This window comes from Cupressus sempervirens, chromosome 5, assembly GCF_028749045.1.
Source record: "Cupressus sempervirens isolate cs-2001-9-10 chromosome 5, ASM2874904v1, whole genome shotgun sequence".
In the NCBI taxonomy this organism is placed as follows: Eukaryota; Viridiplantae; Streptophyta; class Pinopsida; order Cupressales; family Cupressaceae; genus Cupressus; species Cupressus sempervirens.
In genome coordinates, this window is record NC_143122.1 from 316579019 (window position 1) to 316606648 (window position 27630).

The 27630-nt window shown below is 40.7% G+C and overlaps 1 protein-coding gene across 2 annotated transcripts in view; it reads right to left on the reverse strand.

The window, feature by feature from the left end:
- Positions 1-27630, reverse strand: part of REV1 (DNA-directed DNA polymerase) — a 264062-nt gene that overhangs the window by 96537 nt on the left and 139895 nt on the right. For both annotated transcript variants that reach the window (XM_089830019.1, XM_089830018.1), the window contains exons 14-17: positions 20101-20160; positions 19893-19979; positions 19060-19143; positions 18889-18961 (exon numbers count right to left, since the gene is read on the reverse strand). In XM_089830019.1, coding sequence (XP_089686145.1) covers positions 18889-18961; positions 19060-19143; positions 19893-19979; positions 20101-20160 — 304 coding nt within the window. The remainder of the gene's footprint in view (positions 1-18888; positions 18962-19059; positions 19144-19892; positions 19980-20100; positions 20161-27630) is intronic.

Sequence of the window (27630 nt, forward strand, 5' to 3'; positions counted from 1 at the left end):
GCTCACAGAGGTTTACCATACTGGTAAAGAAATCAACGCATACAGACAATAATAGTAGAATAATATTCGCATATGCCAGAACACACATTAGGCTTCATAATATTAACAATAGTAGATGATTGATGCTTTACAATGATCCCAGACGGGATATAAATACTACTGCCGAACCTTCCCGAAGGAGTTCGTCGGCCACAAATATTCTATCCGCTACAAACTATTTACCGACGATGTCGGCTACAGAATACAGAAACACCGCCGGACCGTCGGCTACAGAATACAGAAACACCGTAGGCTAACACCATCCCCCACAAAAGGAAAAGTCGTCTCCTGACGACTGACAAAATATCTGAGACAAATTAACAAACAAAATACATTAACAGAGTGACTACAACAAGAGAAATCTGCTTCTGACACATCACTGTCACCTTCGTCCCGTGCCTGTAGCCTCTGCTAACACAACACTGCCTCCTTGATGAAGCTAACCTTGATAGCCACCTATGCTGCTTTCTCTATTTTCAATTCCTCGGTACCCTGAGCCAAGTGTTGTTGCACTGCCTCCAACTGGATGATCAGCTCCTCCCGAGCTCTCTACGCATTCACCAAGACAGCCTCACAGCCAACACCTGCTCCCACTGCCTCTGGTACACAGAAAGTCCATGCCTGCAGCAACTTCAACTCTTCTGAACTGGTCAGACTCCCACGACTGATATCCGCAACGACTAGGGGTCCAGGGGGCAACACCCCCGGCGGGGTCGAGGGGCAGCGCCAAGACCAAATTAACACTTCGCAACCTACACAGAAATGCACGGAACACACCATATCTGTCATTATCTGCCAATTCTGCACTCTTTCTGGCAACCACGGATGCGTCCATTTCCCTTTGGCATCATCTGTCACTCATTCTGAACAACTTGATTCTGTTGTCGTTTTTCTTTTTTTTGCCGCTTCCTCTACAATCCACCACAAATCCCTCTGCACACAGAAATTCTTCTCCTTCCCTACACAGATTCCATCTTGGCTCCTGCAATTTTACTGTGCTGCCGCTAAACTCTAAACCCTGAGCTTCTCCTTCTGGCAGAACAAGCATTCTTCTATATGTCTCTGTTTCCCCGCGGAAGTCTCGCTGGAGGAGGGAATGGAGTCTGAGGCTTGCGTTTAGCTTCATGCGTTCCGATGCCTCCGATGCTTTGTTCAGATGTTTTCAGTGCCTCCTCATCCCAACCGATCCGTCTCAAAATCCTGTGCAATCCTTTTGTGCGGACTCTTGCGGTTCTTTCTCCTGGCAGCGAATGGCAGTATCGAACAAAGGACCACGCGCAGCTCCGATGGAATGAAGTCGTGTTTGAGACGGGGAATAAAGAAGTCTATGCCCACGGACCTTTCCTTTACCAGCGGAGATTGTTCTAAGTTTGGAAGAAATGATTACAAGCCCGCGGGGCTCTCTTCGGCAAGAAAGTGTTAAAAAAATTTACGCCCACGCACATCTGCCCGCGGGGCTTTTAACAGCCTGCGGACAAACTGTCCGCAGGGACCTCCACTTCTGTGCCCGCGGACAGGCTGTGGTCCGCGGGACTTTCTCTGCCCGCGGACAGGCAGTGGTCCGCGGGACTTTCGCTGCCCGCGTACAGGCAGTTGCCCGGGGGACTTTTCAGTCCGCGGGCCTTTCTGTCCACGGGGCCCACTTCTTTTTTTTTTTGTTTTTAATTTTTATTTTTTTTTTAAATTTTTTTTTTTCAATTTTTTTTTCATTTTTTTTTTTCTTTGTATTTTTTAAATTAAAAATTCGAATACATCAAATAACAGGGGTACCTTCGGACGACGTCGCCGCCAGAGAGTGTTGTAATGACGACGATGGAGGATTCAATGACGGTGAGAACTTTCTTGCACGATATGGTTTCAACTTGGATCCGTTAACTGACTGAGCTATCTCCTGTCCGTCCAAGGTCGCCAATTTGATTGCTCCATTGTCGCCGACCTTCCGAATCTGATATGGTCCAGCCCATCTACCCTTAAACTTTTCCACTTTGATTTCATTCGGACCGTCGTACGGCTTACGTTTGTTCTGTGCCATGTCGTCGCACAACTGGATTATTTCCTTGCTGTCGGTGCCCTTCCACTAATTTTATGTTGTGGTGTAACCTTTTCTTTCCACGCGGTCTATTCACCATGTACCGGAAAGTGGGATCTTTCGTTTTTCTATGTTCAAACTGTAAGTTCTTCCCCTCAGCTTCAGCCGTGGGAGCTTTTCCTTCTTCCGCTTCCCTACATTCCTCCGGACATTCATTTTCCTTTGTTTTGTTACGTTCGTCGACCGTTAACATATTGCAACTTGGAAACAATTCGTAGTCTTCTATCTGCCAATGGTAAAGGCCATTCACCGAGTCTAGGTCGTCGTCATTCGATCTTCCGTCTAGTCTCAATATTCCTTCTTCGTCCAGTTCCATTCTCTTCTTTCCTTCATCATCACTTTTGTCGTTGCTTTCTGAATCTGACGATGCTGCCTCCTCGCCGACCATTTGTGTGTGCAGATCAATTGTGAATCTTTTGCCTCCGCCCTCCATTGATAGGGTATTTCGTTTCCATTCATGCTTTATTTTTGCTTGCACTAACCAATCCCGTCCGAGAATAGCATCATATCCTTTTCTTTTCAATGGAATAACCACAAAATCCAATAAAAATGGTTGCGTACCAATTGTTACCGATTGCGCTTTCAAGATTCCCAACGGTTTGATTCCATGCTAGTCTGCCGTGAGCAACTGAAATGCAGGTGGCCACAATGTCGACTTTCCCAACTTCTTCCAAGTATCCTCCGGCAACACATTCACGCCGACCCTCCGTCAACAATTGTCTCTGTCAAAATATTTCCCAAAATCCCCATCTCGACGACCATCGGATGCCATCCGGATGTGAGTGCCAGCAGCATTGGGTCTGTTGTCGTCGCTTCCCTACTGTCCCTTCCTGTGTCCTCCATTGCTTTCGGAAACGGTGTATAATTCAGAATGGCCGTCCGTAACTAGGGCATTGTGAGAAGGAGCTCACTTATCTTGACCGATATCTCCGTTTGTAAGATCTGCCATACAATGTTTTGTTCTGCGAAGTTCCTTGCCAAGGTGCCGGTGATGTCCTTCAACTGAGATGTCCCCGCCGATGATGCTTTTGCAATTTCCGCCTACGCTTCCCCCAATTTCCTCTTTTCCTCCGCTTGCCTCCGTGTAATTGCCAGAACCTCCTCTACATCTGTGCCGACAGTGATTAAGTTTACTCCAAACTTTGGACACTTGGAATCTTCGTGATCGCCGGGTCCGCACCATCTGCATAATAATTTCGGTGTGTTTTCCATTGTACAATCCAGCGCAAAATGACCCCACAAATTACATGCTCGGCATTAAACGATCGGCCGTCTGTTTGCATCATACTGAGTTCGACTTCGGCTCCCATTATTATTGTTCGCATTGTTGTTATTTTGCCCTCTGCTATTATTCCTGTACCCTTCGGATGTAGCACCGGCGGTATTCGTGTTTCCGCTACTACCCGACGGAGAAGCCTCCTGTGTGAGAAACACCTATGGAGATCCTCTTGTTTTCATGTTAAAGGGGCAGTCTTTTGTCGAATGGCCCATGATCTGACAAATGTCACAGAATTGGTTCTTCGGACACGATCCTTTAGTATGACCGTCGGTCTTACATTCTGTGCACCACAGTTCACTACCTTTTGACTCCTTCTACATATTTTTAAACTCCATCATTCGAACCATATCCTTCTGTAAGGCACGAACCTTTTTGCTACTACCTTCGCCATCGCTACTATCACCTCCAGTAGATTCGTCGTCATCAGAGTCAGAGGAGCTAGTTTTCTTCTTCTTTGTCTTGTGCGCACTTTTAAGGTCCAGTGCTTTGTTATAAGCATCCACATATGACGACGGTGGCACAATTTTCATTTTCCTCCGCAATTGCAAGCGTAGGCCGTCCACAAACCACCTTTTCTGCAATCCGTCCGCCGGCTTGCTTTCCATTTTGTTTATTAAGTCTTTTAATCTCCTGGCATAGACGCGGACAGTTTCGTGCTTCCCCTGTTTCGTATTGAAAATCTCTGCTACGATTTCATTATCATCCCGCAAGAGTTTAAATTCCGCCAAGAACTCCTTTTTAATGTTATCTCAGCTATTTAGCTTCTGTGGATCCGTATCCGAAAACCAATCAATCGCCACACCCCGTAGGGTTGCTGGAAATTGTCTCATCCAGTCGTCTTCATCAATTATGCCATTTGCCCTCCAAATTGTTTCACATGTTTTGCAATGTCGGATGGGGTAGGCTGTACCATCGCCTTCAAATTTTGGCAGCTTTTCTTTGGGTCCCGCCATCACAACACGGGAGGTCTGCACTGTCACACCGGAGGTCTGCACTCCTACACCGGCGATCGGCACTCCCACAGTCAGCGCTCCCACACCGGCAGTTTGAACTCCCACACCGGCGGTCGGCACTCCCACACCGGCAATCGGCACTCCCACACCGGCAGTCTGCACTCCCACACCGGCAGTCTGAACTCTCGCACCAACAGTCTGAACTCCCACACCGGCGGTATGCACTCCCGCACCAGAGGTGTCGACAGCTGCGAACCTTGGTGAAGAAGAAGGATCCTCTGAAATTCTTTCTCATGGAAGTCTATCTCGAACGAGGAGGTCACTCCACGCTCGTGCTCCCTCGGCACTGCGAGCCGTGCGAGTTGATGCTCTTCCGTCTGAATTTTCTTCCCTCAGGGAACACAAGTTCAAGAACTCCTCCCGTGCTTCTTCCACCAATTCCACCTGCTGCCGAGTCTCCTCCAACAATTCCTCCGCACTTCGGTTTCCGTCGGCAATCTTCCGAAATCTTGGTCGGCGTTCGGCTTGCTGTGCCAGAATTAAATTCTCCTGCGCAATACGGATTCCATCTTTTCCCTTCGCCTTATTCCGATCCTTGTTAAGCTGATTTGGCATTAATCTTCATTCCTCCCACCTTCCAGATTCATAAGGCAACGGCGCCAAATGTTTACGTACTGGTAAAGAAATCAACGCATACAGACAATAATAGCAGAATAATATTCACATATGCTAGAACATACATTAGGCTTCATAATATTCAAAATAGTAGATGATTGATGCTTTACAATGATCCCAGACGGGATATAAATACTACTGCCGAACCTTCCCGAAGGAGTCCGTCGGCCACAAATATTCTATCCACTACAAACTATTTACCGACGACGTCGGCTACAGAATAGAGAAACACCGCCGGACCGTCGGCTACAGAATACAGAAACACCGCTGGACCGTCGGCTAACAGTTGTGGATCCAATCTTCACTGAGGAAGACCGTGCGTGGGTTGACTAGGTGGATATAGAGGCTGAGGCAGCTAGAGCACATTCTTCAGACATTGGTAGACGCACACGTGCATGCACAGGCACAGGCCCTAGCGACGTTCGTGAGCCCATCTTACATGCGGGAGATATGGCTCGGCAGTCCTCTAGGACCTACATTAGACGCCTTGCTACTAGGCAGACTGGATACTCAGAGGCGAGCTTCAGGATGATGTTGAGGATGATGATGATGACTGAGTCTGAGGCTTGAGCTGGAGCCTTGTTTTTATATTTTGTTTACAGATATTGATACTGAATCATTGATAGACATATGTTTCAAACTTTCATGGATCTTCATCTTAGATTCTTAAATACATTTATAATTTGATGTCTTATGGATTATCTTACATACATTCTATGATTTAAATCATTATGATCATTTGATTTCTATTTACTTCAGCTAGCCTACAATTTACATTTTAGATAACATAGTTACATATGTGATGGATTTTATGTTCCATGTTTATGTATGTTAAGTTTTAACTTCTATTTGATGATGTTATAGTGTGTTTAAGTTATATTCAATAAAGGGTGCATGAAATAAGTTTTAAATTGTTAAAATCTTTAAATTTAAAGGGTTTTTTCAAATTTGCCGATTCATCGCCAATTCATTGCCAATTCATGATTCGATTTGGCCTTGCCGATTCCGATTCTTGTTACTTTGGAATAAAGTATTTGTTCAGTGTTACATTCTAGTCTATTAATGCAATAAATATTCATTTACCCTGTACGATAAACATTTGGTGTCATTGCCAGTCGGACCTGGTAAAAATGAGGTGCTATGAAGATTAATGCCGAATTTTCTTAATAAGGATATGAATAAAATTAAAAACAAGGATGATGTACACACAACATGAGAAGCATTAATTCTCACACAACAAGAGAAGCGAAGGTAGAAGTTTCAAAAGCTCACCGACAAGCACTAGAGTGGTGAAGGAGCACAGATCGAGGGAGTGCATTCACCTAGCAAACCGAGGAGTGCCGAGGACTTTCTTGAGGAAACACGTTAGAGATTTAATTTGGTAGAAGAGACAAGGGAGGAATTCCTAAACATGTATACGCCAAGGGTAGAGAATCTGGATGGAAGGGAAGGAACTCGCACGGCTCGACGTGTCAAAGGAGCACGAGCGTAGGGTAAACTCTTCATACCCAATACACTTGACAAATGGATGCAAGTTAAGTATTTGCTTGTAGAAGACCTCTTCACACCACAGAGTAATGTTGTTGTCCGAAATAGCATGGTTGTGCAGAACAACACGGGTACACAGAACAAGGCGGGTGCTCAAAACAACTCGAAAGATTCATCTTCCAAAAGCAGCAGCGACATGCAATCAAGTAAAAAGGTTCGAGTACTATAAAAGGACATGCTACGTATGATGAAAGAGTTCAAAATCATGAAAGAGAATCTTGGCCAAGCGAGAGAAGGGGAACTATGGTGTACGGATTGCGAGGGCAACACAAATGGCTCCTATCCTAAGAACCAATTTTGTGATATCTACCAAATTGCGGGACATTCCACCAAAGAAAGCCCATTCAATATGAAAACCTCAGGAGGGTACCCAAACAATAACCGATGCAGACGTGGCAGCAGCAACAATAACAATAACAACAATAACGAGGGTCGTAGCCGGATACAATACAATCCGAGTGGACGGCCAATGATACAATGTCGTATGTGTGACCTCTGGGGCCACTTCACCAAAGACTGTACTACTAAGCGAACATTGCAAATGTTGTGCTGATGGTGTGGTCCTCGAGATCACGTGGATTCAAAATGCCCTAAACCTAGGATAAACCTATTAACCATAGAAACGTGCGATGAGCAAACACTAGCAATCACTTGTGCGCAAGCGAAAGCATATCCAGACCCCGAAGAGGAAAAGAAAAAAATGCAACAAGTGCGAGCTAAAATAGATAAAGAGATGGAGGCTGAAAATTCGCAAATGAAGGACACTACCAACACCTCAAGGGGGAACCAGGCAAAACAAAGTATCATACGGCAGGTAATACAAGCTAAGATTCCCATGAAGTTGAACAACCTTCTTGCAATGCCTCAATTACGGACTACAATCCTGAACATGACACCATCCTCGAAGGCGATAGAAGAGACAGGGAAGGACACATAAGGTGGAAGTGAAACAACCACAGTAGACCCAATGCCACGTGTGCTGAACAAAGAAAGACACCTTGCAACAGTCGAGATGGGTATTCACAAAACTACCCTACCGAACACCATCATAGATGGAGGGTCAGGCGTAAACGTATCACTAGAAGAAATATGGAAGAAATTGAGGCAAGCTACTCTATGACCACCTACATTCCAACTGCTCACCGTCAATCAACATGGGATCAAACCCCTCAAGACTCTAATGGCACAACTCATTACGATTGGGACACAACCATTCTTACTAGACTTCGTGGTCATTCCATTAAAAAGGAAAGGATACGACACCATCCTCAAAAGGGGTTGGCTGGTGCAAGCGAAAGTAAAGCACAACTAGAAAAAGAACACTCTATGGAAAAAGGAGGCCGTAGGTTCGTAATCGACCTACACACCCAAATGGTGGGAGAAGAGGCGGCGATGTCAGACTTTGAAAGAAAAGAAGGGGACGATGAAGGAAAGAAGCGAATGGAACCCGAGGAGGAAGGAATCCTAAGACTGGAAAGAGAATCCGATGATGACAACTTGGATTCGATGAACAGCCTACTCTATTGGCAAATGGAGGATTATGAGCTCTTTCCAAGCTGTCACATGTTAAGGGTCGAGGAAGGAAGTGAGGGAGAGGAAAAGAATGAATTTTCAATAGAGTACAGGGAAGTGAAAGAAGGAGAGGTGTAGATAGATGAAACACCTGCACATACATTTAGTAAAGATAAGCCTATTAAATACAAAGAACCTACGGTGAAGACGATGAACTTAGGAGACCAGGCTAATCCGAAGAACATATTTGCGGGAGATGATTGGAACCCAGTTCTGAAAGTACCAGCGTTTAAAATATTTATGGAATATAAGGATGTTTTTGCGTGGACGTATAAAGACCTCAAAGGGGTACTGCCAAAATTGTTTGTCCATCGCATCCCACTAATAGGAGCAGTACCCATATGGACGCAACCATACCGGATGAACAAAACTATCTTGCACAGGTCACGGATGAGATTAACTGGATGCTTGAAGCAGGCATTATTTTCAAAGTACAAACGAGTGACTTAGTATCCCCAATTGTGATATCACTAAGAAACGATACCACTCAAATAAGGATATGTGTAGATTTTCGATGCTTGAATGCACTAACAATTAAGGATTCGTTCCTAATACCATTCACTGACAGTATTTTGGAAGAAGTTGCATGGCATGAAATCTATTCATTCATGGATGGATTTTCCGGATACAACCAGATATCCATCGCAGAAGAAGATAGGCTCAAAACAACCTTTATAGTAGAAGATGGGTATATGCCTACAACAAAATGTTGTTCGGTCTGTGCAATGCCCTGGCAATGTTTCAAAGAATTATCCTAGACATCTTTGACTAATGTCAATTAGAAACTTCGAAGCATTCTTAAACGACTAGTCAGTTTTCAATGCAGAGGACAAGCATCTAATCGCACTCAGGGAATGCATGGAAAGACGTAGACGAGTACGACTAAAAACTAAACCCGAAGAAGTGCAAATTTATGGTATCACAAGGGAAACTATTGGGACACATTGTATGCAAAGCAAGATTAAAGACGGATCTTGACAAAGTCCGAGTAATCCTAGAAATGTCACCTTCCACAGATATGAGTAAAAATAAAATCGTTCCAAGGACACATAGGATACTATCAAAAGTTTATAAAGAACTTTGCCAAAATATCTTACCTGCTTGACAAACTAACCTACAAAAATATCTTACCCTACAATGGGAAACAGAGCAAGATGAAGCCTTTGAGGGATTGAAACACGATTAGCCACATCACCTGTCCTGGCTTATCCGAACTGGGACAAGGAGTTCCATGTACATGTGGACGCAGCAAACTACGCAATTGGAGCAATAGTGGCACAGACAAGTGATCACGGATTGGACCATCCAATGTACTTCACAAGTAGACTATTGTCTAAGGCAGAAAAGAAATATAGTACGACAGAATAGGAAGCTCTCAAAATAGTGTATGTCGTACAAAAGTTTAGACACTACCTATTGGTGAATCCATTCATATTCTACATAGATCATCAAGCCCTACTATATCTCGTAAACAAACCGATCATCCAAAGATGGATAAGAAGATGGCTACTATTGTTGCAAGAGTTTACATTTAAAAGTGTGGTACGGCCTGGAAAAAAGCCACATAAGTGCAAATCATCTATCGAGGATCAATTTGAGAGAACCTTCAGAGGGAGTAAACAATGACTTTCCTGACGCACGACTATTTCAGATTGTCGTACTACCATCTCGGTATGCAAGTATAGGGGAATATCTTTCGACGAAGCAATTTCCTAGCGAAATGCCGCCAAGCAAGAGGAGGAAATTGGTGTTGAGAAGTTGAACATTCCAATTGATTAACGAGTTGTTGTATAAGATGGGACCTGGCCAGATTTTACAATGATGTGTTCTAAAGGAAGAAATATCAAAGGTATTGAAGGAAGCACAAGGACCTGTAGAAGGACATATGGGGCCAAATACAACTGCACAAAAGATAATTCTAGCAGGATTATGGTGACCAACCATGCACAACGACGCCAGGGAGTGGGTCATTGCATGTGATACATGTCAGATGGTCAAGAAGCCACTGAAGAGGGATTTCATGCCTTTGAACCTTTCACATGCACAGGAATTATTTGAATGTTGGAGGTTGGACTTTCTCTGACCCCTCAAGAGCAAAACCCGAAGATGTAGGTACATTATTGTAGCAACGGAGTACCTTACCAAGTGGGTAGAGGTGTAGCCCTACTAGACAACTCTGTAGTGAGCACAGCGAGATCCATCTATGAGCAGATCATCACAAGGTACAGAATCTTGATACAGTTGACAAGCGACCGTAGGGGACATTTTGTCAATCACGTCATCCGGCTACTGACCATGGAATTCAAAATATACCACTCTATTGAGCACGTACTATCCTAAAGCAAACAGACAAGCGGAAGCCACAAACAAAATCTTGGTTGTAGTAATCTACAAGTCTTGTGCAGTTGAAGATGAAGATTGGGAGGAAAAGCTACCATTGGCACTATGGGCATATTGTACCTATTGCAAAGTCACCACAAGACACACACTATTTTAGCTAATGTATAGTCAGGAAGCCGTGGTACCAACAGAATTCATGGTACCAAGTCTGTGAATAGCGATTGAAAACAAGTTGAGAGATATGGAAAGTCTCAAGGAAAGATTGCACAACCTGAATAAACTTAACGAATGATGATTACAAGCACAATGGATCACCGAAGTTTCACAATGTAGACAAATGGTATGGCATGACAAGCACTTGAAATTATATAGGTTCCAGCCAAGCCAATTAGTCTTAAAATATAACGGGTGCAACAAAATAAAACCTGGCAAATTTAAGGTGAAGTGGGTCAGGCCATTCAAGATTTGAGAAGTAGGCGATAACAGAGCAATAAAACTATGGAAGTTGGACGGGAAGGAGGTGATCGATGCAGTAAATTGGTCAAAATTAAAAAATATATCATGAAAGGAATAAGGTCCAGGGAGAGAATTAGACCGAACGAACAACTCAAAGATAATATAAAAATATAATAATAATAGTAGATAATAGTAATATATATCTATAAAATAATAATAACTATTTAAGAGTATGTAAGGGTGGAAAGACATTGCAATAAGTTAAGTGAACTTTTAATGAATAGGACTGTATGGCCCTCCAAGTGAATCTATATATCGTATGCCTAAATAGGAATTATAGTACGGTCAAGTATAGATGGTGTGTAGCTAGGAGGACACACCGTATGGACTGGGGGATGGAAACTCATTGTACAAGGAAAATATAGAACACTACCGTATGGCCATACGGACATCACAGAGAAAAAGGTATGTCATACGGACATATACAACAAATAGAGTGCCTAAAGGGAATATGTCGTACGGCCTTGGCAGTGAAGGTTAATCACCGTATGACAAACTAGGACAAGCCATATTGCATGGACGTCAAAAGAGGTGTACCCGGACAGCCCCAAGCGCGAACCACCAGAAAGCTAAGTCTCAGATACCGTACGGCCACGGCCACACAATATAGAGATACAGACAATACATCGTACGAACAGTTGAATAAAGGAAACAAGCGAGTGATAATCGTATGGATACAGGCCCATCCAAGATTGCAACCACTACCGTACAACCACAAAAAGCACATGAGGAAAGAGGGCAATTAAGGGAGCTCTATGTCATATGGTCTTACAGCCACATGCAAGCAAAACAATAAATATCACTCCCTGGGAAACAAAGAGGAAAGAAAAGGTATTGCACAGCCAAGACGATTGAGGAGGGTCACAAGGAAAGGGCCCCACGATTATTGGAATTAAGAGCAACAAGAAAAACTTGCACAGCATCAAAATTGAAAACAAAGATAAAGGAGAGACTAACAATGTGATCTCTGATAAGTAAGCACCATACTGTAATGAACCAAGAAGCTGAACAAGCTTGCAAAGAGACATTCCTGAAGTTTAGCAATGATTCCAACCATTTAGAAGAAACCGTTGCTAGCAAAACAAAAAGGACAACCATGGAGAGTGCAAAGAAGAGGGCTTGGAAGAAATCATTAGAAGAAAATTCAGCTAGTAGCACAATGAACAGGAATGTACAAGCTCTACCATTGTGAGTGCGTATTGTAAAAAGTACAAGCAAAAAGAAGGCAAAGGTACAAGTACAACCGGCTGCAACTACGCACCGTACACCTCAAAATGTGACGCTCAAAGGTTTGAACAGGTTGGAATGTAGGAAGTCATGGCAGGAGACCCCGAATAACCACTTTGCAAACGAAAGTATACGAAGGGCACAGGTATGCCAGTGTTCAACATTCGCAACTTCGAGGGTTTTCTCCGCACCATGCTAGAAACCTACAACCAATTTTTGCAAACAATTTCATTTATGTATCTGTGACAAGATCTCATGATATCTTTTAAAGCAATAGATTTCACAAGGGTGTTCAGCATACCAAGTCATGCGTAGGTAGGGAGAAAAAGTAACAAGCCAAAGAAATTAAGTCAAGAAGTGAAAGCGTAGTTGGTAGAACTGGTATGTGGTAAACAACCTCAGGCAAAGAATGAAGCCCTAATGGATACTTCGAAGGGAAGAGGATTGAAAAAAATCCAATATACAGGAAGGACATTGGCGTTGCCTTATGGATCTAGTAAAAAGTAGACTCACTAGATCTAGTAGGGCATTGGATATCTCATTTCCACAGGTGAGCATGATGAATGACATCATGATTGGCAGAGTATACGACTGAGTATCTTTATTGGCTGAGTGCATGAATGAGTTCATGACATTGCAGCACAAGACATTCTATATGCCACACTACTTGACGTCACAACACAGATTATACCTAATGATAGACTGGAGATCAAGCCAAGTCTGATAAAACTAGGGGAACCCTCAATCAAGTAGTGGAAGCACCTTGATACTCTAAGAGAGTAGAAGGCCATAGGACAGAAGAGGCTGCAACAAGAGGTAAAGGGTCAGAGCATGGGAAAATTGATAGTAGGAGGCAAGACACATCCTCCGAAGACACTGACAACTCGGAGGAGGTGGAGGATGAGGAGGATGACGAGTACGTCAAGGTCATCACAGCGCCACCACTATTATTTCCAAGACCCCTCGTAGTTACATCTCACTCTCACTTAGTCCCAGCAAGCATTCACATTTGGGGATTTGGACAGATTAGGTAGCGCGTGGTTATGACCCCAATCACCATAATAGCCAAACCAATAGCGCAACCAACACCCTGGCAATCAACCCAACCAGCATTAGCAACCCCAGGGGTTGCTGAGCCTTCAGTCGACCGAGAGCCTATGCCAGCTACATTCATAGCTCTACCAGAGATAGGGGTTGAGACACATACAGTCGCAAAATTACCCAATGATGAGGTAGAGACACAAGAGGGAGTGAAGGTACCTACACATGCAGAGGCAGCTGAGGGTTCGAGGACACCTGCAGTTCACTTAGATGCAGTAGGCTCAAATGCAATCGTCACAGTAGACACAACCTTGTTAGCAATGCCAGTAGCAAAGGAGTCGAGCAGGGTAAGTAAAGCTCAGGATTTGAACACATACTTGAGTACAAGGTTTAACCTCACACAAGCACCATACGCATCGGGCATCCTTTCACTGGCATGAGAAGTAGCCTCGGAAGGAGACCTGATCAGCACACAAAGATAGGTGGAGGAGAGTCACCATACACAAATCAATAAGATACCACCCTCCTCGATGGTAGCAGATGATAGTAGTGGAGACGGCTATGGATGCCCAGCAACCTACAATAGGATTGGAGACATCGATGGGAGAGTACGTTGAGACATTTCTGGTTGACGTGTTGACTCGAGCTCACTAAGTAGTGATATCCACACAGACACGTGCTTTGGAATCAATGGTGCAGGAGCTGGAGCACGTCATATCTTTCATGAGAATAGGGTGCCCAGCTGCCTTTTCAGTCTGCTTTGAGGAACGTGGGTGGCCTAGTGTAGACTTCAAAAATGTGCAGGAGTGGGCCACTAGAGAGCCAGTTGTGGAGAGTCACATAGAGACTCTGACTCGAGAGGTAGTCCAAATATATCATGATGCCTACTATGCTCTTCAAAGGAGCCAAGCAGATCAAGTAACTGCACAGAGGGCTCAGGAGGAGTCAATTACCCGATTAACAGTAGTTAAAGAAGACCTAACTGCTGAGAGAGTAGCTCGAGAGTTAGAGAAGATAGCATTTATGCCTCAGCTAGATGAGGCTAGGCGGAAGAAGAGTTAGCTAACACAGGAGTCAGCAGAAATGGAGGCAGAGCTTAGAAAGATTGCCAAGATGATGCAATCAACCTGGAGATTCAACTGTAGGCCGAAGAAGATTTGGAGATACGGACCAAGCAAGTGTGCAAACTACGAGCACAATTGAACGATCTCCGGGCACAACAAACATCTACCACATCAGCTAGACTAGGGACACAACCTCCTATTTCTTCTTAGTCATGTTAGTCATGTTTTAAGTTTTATTGTATAAGTTCTCTATTTTTTCGGCTGGAGATGACTTTTCTTTTGGGGGGGATGATGTTTAGGAAAAACTATATTCTAGTCGAAGGGTTAAGTTAGTATCCGAAAGGGCGCTGACGGTTGAGTCACCCCTTCGGGAAGTATATGTACATTGTCTAAATGGATTTATGAATCATCATTGCAATTGGAATTGCATATCTACTTCTATGAATAAAGTATTTGTTCAGTGTTACATTCTAGTCTATTAATGCGATAAATATTTGTTTACCCTATACGGTAAAGACCTCCAAACATAAAATGATAAAACTTACAAGGCAAAACATAAAAAGTGAATATAACTGAAGCAATGCCAATCAGTATACTAACATCAATACAACTAGCCTTTTGAAATACTAGACTCAGTTCCTAAATTATATATTCAAAGTATCCATTCAACTTTTCCAGAAGTTACTATTGCAACATTATTGAAATGATCACATACAACAGTAAGCCTGTAAGTTTCCAGATTGAAAGTTTTGCAGCAGAAGTCCACCATACGAGGGTCTGGACACACCTTTAGCAGGCCTATGATTGCTTGAAATGCTGGTAACTATGAATGCCCAGGTAGGACTAATTCGCAACAAAGGAAATAGGCCCTAAACTGCAGCATAGAAGCCAAGGAAATTGTCGTACAGTCAGTGGTCACGGCAAGGAAGACAATACACCCAGTCAGCAGTTGGAATGCAGAGCAAATGACTGCCTTGTACAGCCCAATCAGGGTTGTAATTCACTGCCAAACCCTTCAGTTCTCCCTCGCTTTCACAGAGCTCAGCATTAGTCTTTGTTTTGCTAGGCAAGTGACATTTGAAGTCACATAGAACACACCCAATTTGCAGGATAACAGGATGCCTGCTAACAAGAAACTCCCTCTTCAATTAGGCTGCAACTCCTCACCAATTTGGCAACACACTCAACGCCACCACAAGGAATTGACGTTGAAATAGCAGAAGAAAGATCACACCCAGCCAGGTGAATAAGGCGCTGAAATACAATGGATTAATAATTTCCCAAACAACTACAGAAATTGCCACCTATTCCAACACCAATGTTCCTCCAAATCAACAGAAATAACAGAAATGGAAGACTCGACGATTCAAATTTGATCAATCCTTAGAATCTAGTCCAAAATACTTCAGCTGTGGATTACACACCCACTTACTCAAAATCAAACCCTCATACCTCAACAAAGGAATTGAATTCACAAATCAGAAAACCCTCTCAAGCAAGCAACAAGAAATTTAGACAATTGGATGCTTTTCTCACCAAATGGGCTCATCTTTATAACAAATTTTGGCACTTAGCTTCTTCATCACAACTTTCACTTAAGAAGCTTCATCAACACAACTCCACTTTATAACATTAAATATCATAAAGTACCATTATAATAATGAAGCCTTCATAATTAATTAATAAATATGAACCCATCCATTAAATAGCTCCGTCTGATGCAAATGATGACCAACTTCCAGCGCCACCAACTGCACTGCCAAATATGGTAACTGCCCAAAAATGACTTACTAAAAATAACAAGTCCACAACTAAAACCCTCAAATCACACTGTTGACTCATCAGGGTCACAATGATGAACTGACTCGGTCAACAGCAGAAACTCGCCAAAAATGGGGACATCACATATCACCAACCATTGGAAGTCAAGGGCATTTGAAAATGTATTTGTTGTGGCAATGAACATGTCATTATAAAGGATATAAATTTGTAAGCAACATGCTAAAATTGCACTGATAATTTCAAGAAAATATATCAATTCACCCATTTTTCTACATTACTTCAAGCATATCAATTTTTAAGAAGAACTCAGAGCAAGTTGACATCACTCAGCCCTAATTAATAGTGTAACTTTCTCACAATGCTAATTAACTCAAAATTCTAGCAAACAATACACAGCAGTAGCACAACTATGGCTACTACTGGGAAAATCCTAATAGACAAGTATCCCTCTCTAATCGTTTCAGCCCATGTGTGGCAAGTTGGCTTGATGTAAACCTAGAGTACATTATGAAATTTAAACAAGTTAAAAAGGTATGCATAAGGCCTGCACTGTTCACAAACTTATCTACAATCACACAAGAGTGTTGAGTATAATAAGCACTCTTACAAATGATAACAATCTATTTCAAACGACAGTGATATCATTTGTTATGCCCTTCCTTGCATTGCAAACTCATTGCCTAAAGAAAATGAATTCAAGTAAATCTCTAAATCAAACAAGCAGAAAACATGTAGCTTTCTCAACCAATTGGATGACAATACAATGGCAACATACATTTTTTCATGACATTTAGCACTGCGGCACAAAAAGTTGACCCACACCAAATATATCTTTTTAAGACTTCCGCATGGGGAAAAATTCCCCATAGGCCATTTCATTGAGGCCATCTCTATGGCTAAGAAGGTAATAAGGGACAAGGTGGAAAATAATGCGAACGAGGGCATGCCATTGCAAGGCATAATTAACAATGGGATCAACATATGCAATGCCCAACTCCATGCCACTTGATACCATATGAATCCATCATTGCTCTATGGCCCCCACTGAGATTTAATTGTGTGCACTGATTTGAACTCCTCGCCATAAGCTAATGACACTTATCATGTTAATGCTCCTGAAAAGGTTTGTGTTTAGATCGGCATAAATTTGAAGGCTTACATTTTGCCACACATTCAAAGATTGTCATTTCTATGTAAATCAAGGTACAAGGCAAAATCAAAGAAGAAATCATTTAATAATGGACCCATGATACTTAATTGTATTTGCATGAGGCCTTGCACCATGTTTTTAGACAACACAACCTTACCAAATCAACATTCACCATAAAAGAATAGAAAAATCATAACAGGTAAGTTGACAGTAGAAGGCCAGAGAGAAGCTAATTAAGACTGAGATCCAGAAGATTAAAGAGGGCGACAGAAACAAAACCTGCTTTTGACTATCATGTAATTTCTTATTGTAATTCAAGGCACAGGCCCATCTAAAAAATACATAATACTCTTACTCTAGGTCACGGGCTTCATGGAATTTCATGTATGAAATTTGAAATCCAGAGACTTCCAAAGAAATTTTAAAATTCATTTTCATTTGCTCCCATATTTGTATGGGTGACAGCTTGTCAATTTTCATGCTCTTCAGTTGGAATTCTCTCATATGGTTTTATAAAGCAAAAGTTTGAAATTGTTTTACAAAACAGCAAAACTTTTTAAAACAGTTTATACTATTTGCTGCAAGAAGAGGAGTCGCTGCCCGTTCCTCTGAAATGCTATCAGATAGAAAGACAGGAAAGAGGATAATCCATTCAAGATTATTACAGAAAACGGGATAAATGAAGCAGATAAGCCCTGGCTGGACAATGCAATCTGGACCCTTCAACTAAAGAACTTTTAAATGAGATATCCTTCCCAATGTTCACATCACTTAAAAAATACGAGTGTGCACTTAAAAAAAAATTACACCTAGATTTTAATTTTTAAGTCTTGTTTTTCATTTAATTTATTGCTTCGTAAAAAGAAAATTTAATATCATCTTATTTTATTTTTAAAATTGGAAATTTTCATTAATTTTCAATTAAAATTCAATATTCTAATAGATTTAAATTTAATGTTTGATTAAAACATATTTATTAAATTCAAATTGAGACTTTGATATATCTACTATTTATATCATTATATTTAAATTCATTTTTAAACATATTCATTTTTATGGGTTTATTCTTCATATTTGTTTAAAACAAATTTAAATAGCGTGAATTTAATCATGAATTTCTTTTTTGAATATTTTCTTCTTCCCGAGCTTCATCCAAATTTTATTGTTGTCATACACAAATGCCAACTCAAACCTTGTGACATGGGTCTTTCTTAATACAACAAATAATACCCATCACCCACTTAGTAGATTTAAAAAAGGTGAATCGGATATGAAAAGAAAACCTAGTCTGCACTATTACTATGCTTTGATTTAACCTACCACATTAATCAACATGAATTAAAGAATCACTAATTTTTTTTTTGAACAATTCCTCAGTAACTAAAGCTAATAAATACAAACTACTAAACACCTTCATCTTCCTAAAACAGCTATTCTGAGTATGACTATGCTTTGACTTTAGCTGCCACATTAATCAATGTGAATTAAAGAATCACTAACTTTTGCCTCAAACAATTCCTCAGTAAGCAAAGGTAATAAATACAAACCACCAAACACCTTTGTCTTCCTAAACAAATAAGCAAAAGAGATGAAAACAAAGGACAAATTTTTACCAAGGTGAAATGACACAAAAAGTTGTCGACTGATCCTCAGAAGTACATCTGTGCTATCCGTAGCAGAAGGGACCTGCAATTACTAAAGATAATTTGATTGATTTGATGTCCTGGAAATTGCCATTTCCTATCACAGCAATATTGAGCAGCATTGAATTCTCAGACAATTACCGTAACAGAGTGGCTGATATTATCACAAATACCACAGCCCATATATTTGGTAGGTTCACCTGCACCCTTCTTTCGTTTCTTCACCTGAATTCATACATCAGACAGTTTATCAGACTAACTCTAGTAGACATAATATTAGAAGTTAAAATTATAATATGGCTCAAGGTTCTCAATCATAATTTGAGGTTGCAAGCAATGACATGGAAACTTGCCTTAGTAGTAAAACTTGGAAACCTGATCCCACTGTTGCATCAAAACAGATAATCTACCAAAAATGGCTAAAAAAATTCAGGAGGCACTTATACGGATACAGCAAGATGTGGGGATTATAAATATATAAAATTTTTAATGGCATAGAACATAACAATAAAAACATTTAATGATATATTACTTTCAGATTTTACCTTTTATTTTACAATGCTTATGTTGTATTATATTTCTGTGTTTGGTGATTTATAAAGAAATGTAAACAATAGTTAAATAGATTTTTTTTACATTTTACAATTTTCAAAGTTATTTCATTTATAGAAGCCAGTTCCAACATAGGGAAGCGTGGATTTGGATCCATATCTAGACATATTTTGCATACAGGGCATATCCAACATCCTATTTTTGATATATCTAGGTAAAGTATTCATGTCACATAATGTCATATCCAGCAATGTCTCCATATTTAGTACCCAATTAATGAATAAGCATACACAGGCAGGATAGATATACAACAATTGTACCTAGTATTACACAGGCTGTCTACATTTAGCTCAGCTATGCAAAAATTAAATAAAGTTCATTATATGCTCCACACAAATGTGCAGACACACACATTGTCTTACCTTGAGTGTGATCATACGACCTCGCATACAAGCACCTTGCAAGCGCAATGAAACCTCATTGCATAGTTTCATTAGAAAATGGTGAACCTGGTATAGAGAAGATAAAAATAGTCAAGATGTTGTCATTCTCCAATATCACATCTACAAAAAAATCGTTCAATGGTAAATTAGAAAATATACTTAACCAGAGATAAGAAAATGAACTCACATCTTCAGAACTATTGAACCGCACACCCCAATTCACCTCAGCGCCTATGGACTTGTGCTCCTAAATACAAATTCAAATTTAGCAGTTAGCCCATACAAAGAAAACTAAAGAAAATTCAATGTAATCATTTCACGAACTCCCTACCAGATAGAGTTTCAAATTGGAAGACACCAACCATCCATACACACACACACACACACACACACAGGTGTGTGTGTGTGTGTGTGTGTGTGTGTATGTATTTATGTGTATGTATATGTATACATATGCATATGCATATACATGTATATTATATATAACTTGGTTCTTTTACATTTAGGATAATGGAAAGACTCTATTATATATATATTCTACAACCAATTATCATAGTATTTGTAACCAATGCATTGTGTTCTAGATAAATTGCAAGAGGAAAAAAAAGAGCACGTATAAGAACCTTTTTAACTTTTAAGTTCATATAAGTATTGCATTTACCCTAGGAAACCCTTGTGGTAAATTTAAAAACAGCAATATACAACAGCATTGATATTACTTCAAGAGCATGATTACAATATACAATCAACATGTACTTTAAAGACCTTCACCCTCTACTCAATCTGACTGCATGCACATTTAAAGAACATGTTCTCAGTGCATGTATGGTCTGATATTGAACTAGTGATGTTTACAAACATAAAACTTGCTCCCGATGCTTGTCACAACACTTAATAAAACTATTATAAGAACAGAAAACTGGAAACGCAAGGTTGAAATTCATAACATGGTCCAAATTTGGGCACCTAACTCCATGCATAACGTTCCAACATCTCATATGGGATTCCTGAACTCCTACAAGTAAGGAGTTCACATGATCAAACCAAACATTAATTGCTCACACCTCTTGTTTTTGACAATCAAAGGTAAATTTACAAGTCTACTTACATTTCCAATTATGAATGCCCTTACAATGTAACTCCTACATCATACAAGAATCCCATACATTCACCAAAGGGTGTTGTCTCATTCTAAGAGTGATCAAACACACAACAAAACAACATTATAGTAGCCAAGATTGCGAGGCATACAACACACGTGCATCTAAGCACTCACACTTGTATACATTGCAAAAAAAACATAAGGGATACAACAACAAATAAACCTACAAGTTTTACTAGCTAGGAGCAACAAAACCCATAAATCTCCTCAAAAAACAAATCCCCTAGTGCTAGGCACCTAACTTTTCATGTACAAAACCCTAAACATCCTCAAATTCCACTCAAGCCAACTATCTAAATCTAAAATATTCAACACTAACCAAGTCACTTCCAAAAATCCAACCCCGACTCCCCATGACAACACTTTTGTTCCTCTGATCATCTTGCTATTCTTCTTCTTAAAGGCTACGTAAACTAGCAATCTTCCTCATTGAAATCAAATCATAGCTAATATTGCAAAATGACTTCAAAAACTAACTTCATTACCCCATCCCTAAGCATTAGTTTGTGAGTGTTGCCAAATTGGATAGTATTTGGAAATTGGACAAAGAAGCCTCATGATTGGCAATTCTGTCATCCCAAGGGGGGAAGTAGCTGTAGAATCCAAGTCATTTGGTTTTAGAATTTTATAGTGTTATATCTTCTTTTGACTATGTCAACTAAAACACAAAAAAAAAAACATTATGAGGGAATACATTACTCAATTAGAACAATTTAACCAACCAGCACATAAGATTAAATTAAACTTAATACTTGAGTTTGACTTGTCACACTTTCCCATTTCTTATTAAAATAGAAAGTATTGTTGGCATAATATTTTCCATATTTTATGGTTCAACCATTGTACTGGGTTCATCATGCCCTTCAAATAATCATTTTTAACCTTAGCAGCTTTTATAATTGCTCAATGAGAAGTTCTAATAATATTTTACAAGCCCATACAATGTATCTCAACATGAGAATCATTCTCTCTGAATTCCCTTTCAGAGATCCTCCAAAAATCATTCAATTTAAAATAGATTTCTTGAGAGCAAAATGATGTTAGCAAAATTCCATAAATATTTGACGATTTGAAATTTACAATCTATGTACATATTCAATGTGAACTTACAAAAAGAATAAAAGTGTGTTCTTCACCTTAGTAGATAATAGCAAGACAATTCTCAACCTTAAATACATTGTTTTTTTGTGCTTGTGTCACTCTAACGACCATTAAGAAAGCTGTAAGCCCCTTTTAGTATCTGAAGTCTACTCGCTATCTTCAGCATAATAATATACTAATTCTTTCTAAAGTTGTTTCAAAAGTTTTGCAACTTTTCCATTTAATACCTATCATCATATTTCATTAAATGTTAAAAAGATTACTCATTATAAAAAGATGCTTCTCGAAAATAAACGATTTCCCCACCTGACAAGAAAAGAAAACACTTACAAGGAATACCATTAATTGATTACATTTTTAATAGAGTTGCACCATCCCTTTAAATAGGCTGACTAAATCAGAAAAAGAATTATTAAAATAACTATTATATGATCAGATTAAGCTAAATAGAAAAAGGATTAAGAGCCAATTGACCTTCAAACTTTAGTTTGAATAATCCTTCCCACATTTTGTTGTCTAATTATAATATTGGGTTTTTCAAGCCCTTTATAAGATGTTCCAAGAATCACGGCGATTCATGCGATTCACGCGATTTGGTGATTCGATTCAAGCCAAACGATTTTTTGTGAATCGGTGAATCGAATCAGCGATAAAAGGTTTATGAAATAAGTTACTCACTAAATTTCAAGGGTTTTTTAAATTTTCCGATTCATGGCCGATTCGATTCCGATTCATGGCCGATTCACGATTTGATTCGGCCTTGCCGATTCCGATCCGATTCCGATTCTTGTTACTTTGGGCTTATGGACCAATTGAGGTCATGTAATGTCCCCTATCTAAGCCTAGTCAGATAGAGGATTAGCCTATTCCTCAGGTTCCTATAAGGTTAATGTGGTGGTACCCAAACATGAAACCACATAAAACATAGCGAGTGCAAACATCAAGACGCAAACACCAAATTTCATGTGGAGAACTCTTTCAGGGAAAAAAACCACTGCATACAATAGCATAAGTGAGCACCAACCCTCCTCGAAGCACCAACTCTAATCAACTAAGGCACCTACCACAATGTGAGCACCAACTCAAAAATACTGAAAAACACAATAGGAGTAGAATGTGAATCGCCAAAAATCTGAAATAGCAAACTGAAACTTATTAGATTACTTTTAATATCTTAGGTTCTTTCTATATTTAGCCCGTTCTTCTAGAACCTGAGCTAATTGTCATTTAGACCTTGTTTGAATTTTTTCTCAATTAAGTCTATTTTTTGACTACGCTATAATTAGCATCTGTAAACTCTAGTTAAGTGTTCACTATTAATGCAATATCAATTTTATATTTTCCAATAATCTCACTTTAACAATTTCATGGTATCAAAGCGTATCCATGGGGTTTGATAAAATTTGGCAACTTTTTTAATCAAAAATTTGTAGCCTCTTCTAATCTAGGATTTTTTCCAAAATTAGTTTTTGAATTTTTTTCGAAAAAAATCACTGGAGTATTAGAAAGTATTAGAATATTTTTACTCCAAATCATTAAAAATTAGAATCTTGGATTATTGCTATATTTAGCCCATTCTTTTTGGGCTTCAATCTGCAACAATTCCAACTCCATACCACTCTCAAGGGTTGAGAAACTTGTCCAAGCTAGACTAGTCGACAAGCATGTTAGACGGGCTTGCAAACTCAACTTGCATGTTTGAGGCCTTCATCCCTCCTCTATTGAGCCTCTCACTACAAGATATTCCCTCCTTAGCAATCAACTAGATATTTTAGATATTACATTTGATAAAGCGTGGATTGGACACGATGGCACTCTTTACCTCAGGTTTCTTAAACTTTCCGATTGTATGCAGATTCTTTGGGCAAGGAGGAAGCTCTTTCCTCTTCCCACTAAGATATACCTTGACAAGGATCATACTAGATCGCAAGTGTCAGAGTTGAAGCATTCATAGGGCCTAGCTTTTGAGGCGAGATGGATTGGTAAGTGGGCTACAATCAGGAACCTCAAGGTTGTCATTCTTGATTCTCCTCCCCTCGATTCGGAGTTGAGGACAGCCTTCGTGGCCAAATGACACCTGTAGTGGCAGTTGGGCAAGTGGGTGACACCTCGAGATTCCCTGTGTCCACTGCTAGAGCAACAATGGTACACTATGGCCCTTGTTGAGCCTCTTTCAGAACATTATTAATTCTGCCAACAATGTTCTGGCTAGCAAGACTCATGAGTGTAATCTCTTCCCACTTCCCAGTATACCAAGTTTCCAATTGTTGTCCACTTTCATAGAGGTTTTCGCGTGAGGTCAAGGGGTCACTTCTCTCATCATAGACCATCTCCTCAGTGTGACCTTTGTTAATACTCTAGCAACTTCACTAGGTTCCTGTGGACCTGTCTTAGGATGTAGGACTCTCCTACCACTGACATTTTCATTACAATTTGTTATTTTGCACCAGCCACCTTGCCTTTTGCTATCAATAGCTCTGAGGCGGGGGGCATGTATGTTGACTTGCAAGATTGTATCAGCAAGTCTCAACTATGGGCAACATCGTTATTGTGGGGGACTTCAACACCCAAACCAAATTGACCTCCCAACATGACCAGGTAACTGACTTGGTTTGTACTACAGAGTCATATCTTGACTCTTTGGGTTTATAGTGCCTCTCCGACAATAGCGATGGCCCACTAACTTTGAATGGTCACCACTTGTTCCAATTATGTGAGTCTTTGGACTTAGTGATTCTGAACAAGCTTTCCTGCTTTCCTAGATCCGGTCTCTTCACTTATTAGCCCTATTGTGGTGATATAAACATGGTGAACTATGCCCTCTCTTGCACCTCCATCCCATCTGTTAATTGCTTCTCCATCTCTTATCTCCCCCTGGATGATCACTCACTTAGTATCATCTTCAGCACCTCCCCCCGCAACTCCTTAGTGTTGCCTCCCTCGCACACTTTTTTTTTCCTTTGTTGATGGTGACTATAACCTTTTCACCTCCCAACTCAAGTGTTCTCTTCCCCAGTCATGCTTCACTAACACCTCTTGCGCCTCTACCATGCTTGATCACCTTGCTACTAACATTCAAGAATTTTTCGCCCTCTCCTCGCCCCATTGCATCAGCTCCTCCCGCACCCCCAACCGCTCATGATCCTGCCCTTTGAACTAGTGGTTCAACAAATATTGCAAGTCCTCCCACCTCTTGGTCCGCACCGCCTTCTCCTTCCACGCCCCTTCATTTGCCTAGCTAAGGCTCATGTTTCCTCTAGTAGTGCAAGTCCCTCTGTGCCTCCCTCTTGATGTCCCCCTAGCTCTTCTAGCACACCCTTTAAACCATCACCCTCCTACCTCCTCCACCTTGGGTCTTTGTGTGCTTACCTCTCACACCTATAACCTTTACAACATTCCCCCCTAGTCCCCCATCCACCCTACCACTACTTCATGTTGTCATCTCTTCACCTTCAACAACATTTGTGAGGTTGCTAGAGCCATGCACAGTAGCAGAGCAACTAATGAGGAAGGGTTCCATGCGGAACTCTTCAAGATGGGAATTTCGGTCTTGGCTTCTTTCTTCATCGTGCTCTTTAATAGACTAGTTTAAATTGGCTCACCCTCCTTTTGGTCATGGCACATCATCCATCCAATCTTCATCCATCCAATCTACAAAGTCAGGTTGGCTTTGGACCTCAATAACTAAAGGTCCATCATGGTTGGTCACACTTTTGTCAAACTCTATGCTATTGTGCTACACAATAATCTTTCTAGTGAACCCAATAGATGACATAATCGAGCTAGAGGACAAGCCAATTTTAAGACAGACTTTCAACTATGGACCACATCTTGACTCTTCGTACTAACATTCAGGAGGCTAGAGACTACGTGGAAAAAGTGTATTGTTGCTTTGTGAATTTTCACAAAGCCTTCGACTTCGTTCCTGGGGTGGCCTTATTTTGGGGACTTCGAGATATCGGGAATCTTGAGATTCTCTTGACTTCTATTATGAGATTATATGAGCGAGTAGTTGGTAAGTTCAAGACTCCTCTAGAATTCTCCTAACGTATACAAGAAATTATCCGAATAAAGCAAGCCTACCCACTTTCCCCCACTTTATTTGGCATCTACATATAGGCTTTCCTCAGGGACTTCTCGCTCCGAACCGATGCTTTCTATCTCTATTAGCTCTTGATATCCATCCTTATTTTTGCTCATAACATGGTCCTTCTGACCACCTCCCCTGAGGGCCTCCAATGCCTTTAGGTTGGTCTAGCTTCCTTTTGTTACTTGACACAGCTTACGGTTAACCTGGCTAAGACCCAAGTCATGGTCTTCAACTATTTGGAGACCTCTCATCTACACTTCTCCTTTCAGGGCAAGGAATCTGAAACTTCATCTACTTCCACCTATTTGGGTGTCTAATTCTTTGGATGTTGTTTCAGTATCATACCAACCATGAAACCCTAAGTGAGAAAAGACTTGGGCTCCCTTGCTTTTCTTGAGCAATAGTGTTTCCAACACCATTTCCAAGACACCAGTCCAAGATGTCTCTAATGGATTCTCTGATCAAATGGACTATTCTTTATAGTTTTGTGGTTTGGGGCCCCTCCCTCCTTGCTTCCAACTAGATGCCTGTTGAGCGTGTTCGAACCCCCCTCCTTCAATGCATCATCAAGTGCCATCAGAATACCCCTACTAGTATCATTTTGGATAAGTTCAATGCACACCCCTTCATGCTCGAGACCATCTTCAACCTAACCTAGGTCGTTCATCGGTTTCGAGGGTTTGTTGACTCAGTTAAGGGTCGAAACATATATTCTTACTTGGCATTAGATCCTCAAAGGCGATCAGACAGTTGATCCTACAAATCAAACTCGATGTTGGTATGCTCAGGCTTCTCTTCTTGGTTCTATTGGCATTGAGATTGACTATCTCCCTTCATTCCAGTATTCGTTGGATGCCCCCGCTTATCTCCTCCCTGCCCAATCAGAGTTGAATGGGCACATTCAAATGAACATTTACAACGCGACCTGGATAGATCTTCTAGGGGGATTTCGCCCTAGGATGACCTTCTATGTTGAGCATAACATTGACCTTTAGGACAGGATCATTGTTCCTCCTTCCTACATTGAGCAGCGATGGACTCATGCTCTACGTATCCCATTAGACTCCTTCAGGGTGGGCTCTCATCAAGTTCACATCCAGACTGATCACCACATTGACCATTGCAATCGGATTTGCAAGCATTGTGACACGAGACCACTTTGTATTCCACTACCCCATCTATTATGAGATCCAAGGGAGGCTACATTGTCTCTGCAAGGACTGCAAGTCCTAGCTTCTTTCTTCAAATACACTAATGAGCAGTGTCTGGCACTTTACCTCTATGAGCCTACGTGTCTTCATGATTGCACTTTGCAACTTCACTTTTCCTTGAGCATGGTTCTAATCATCTCATCACTTCCTTCT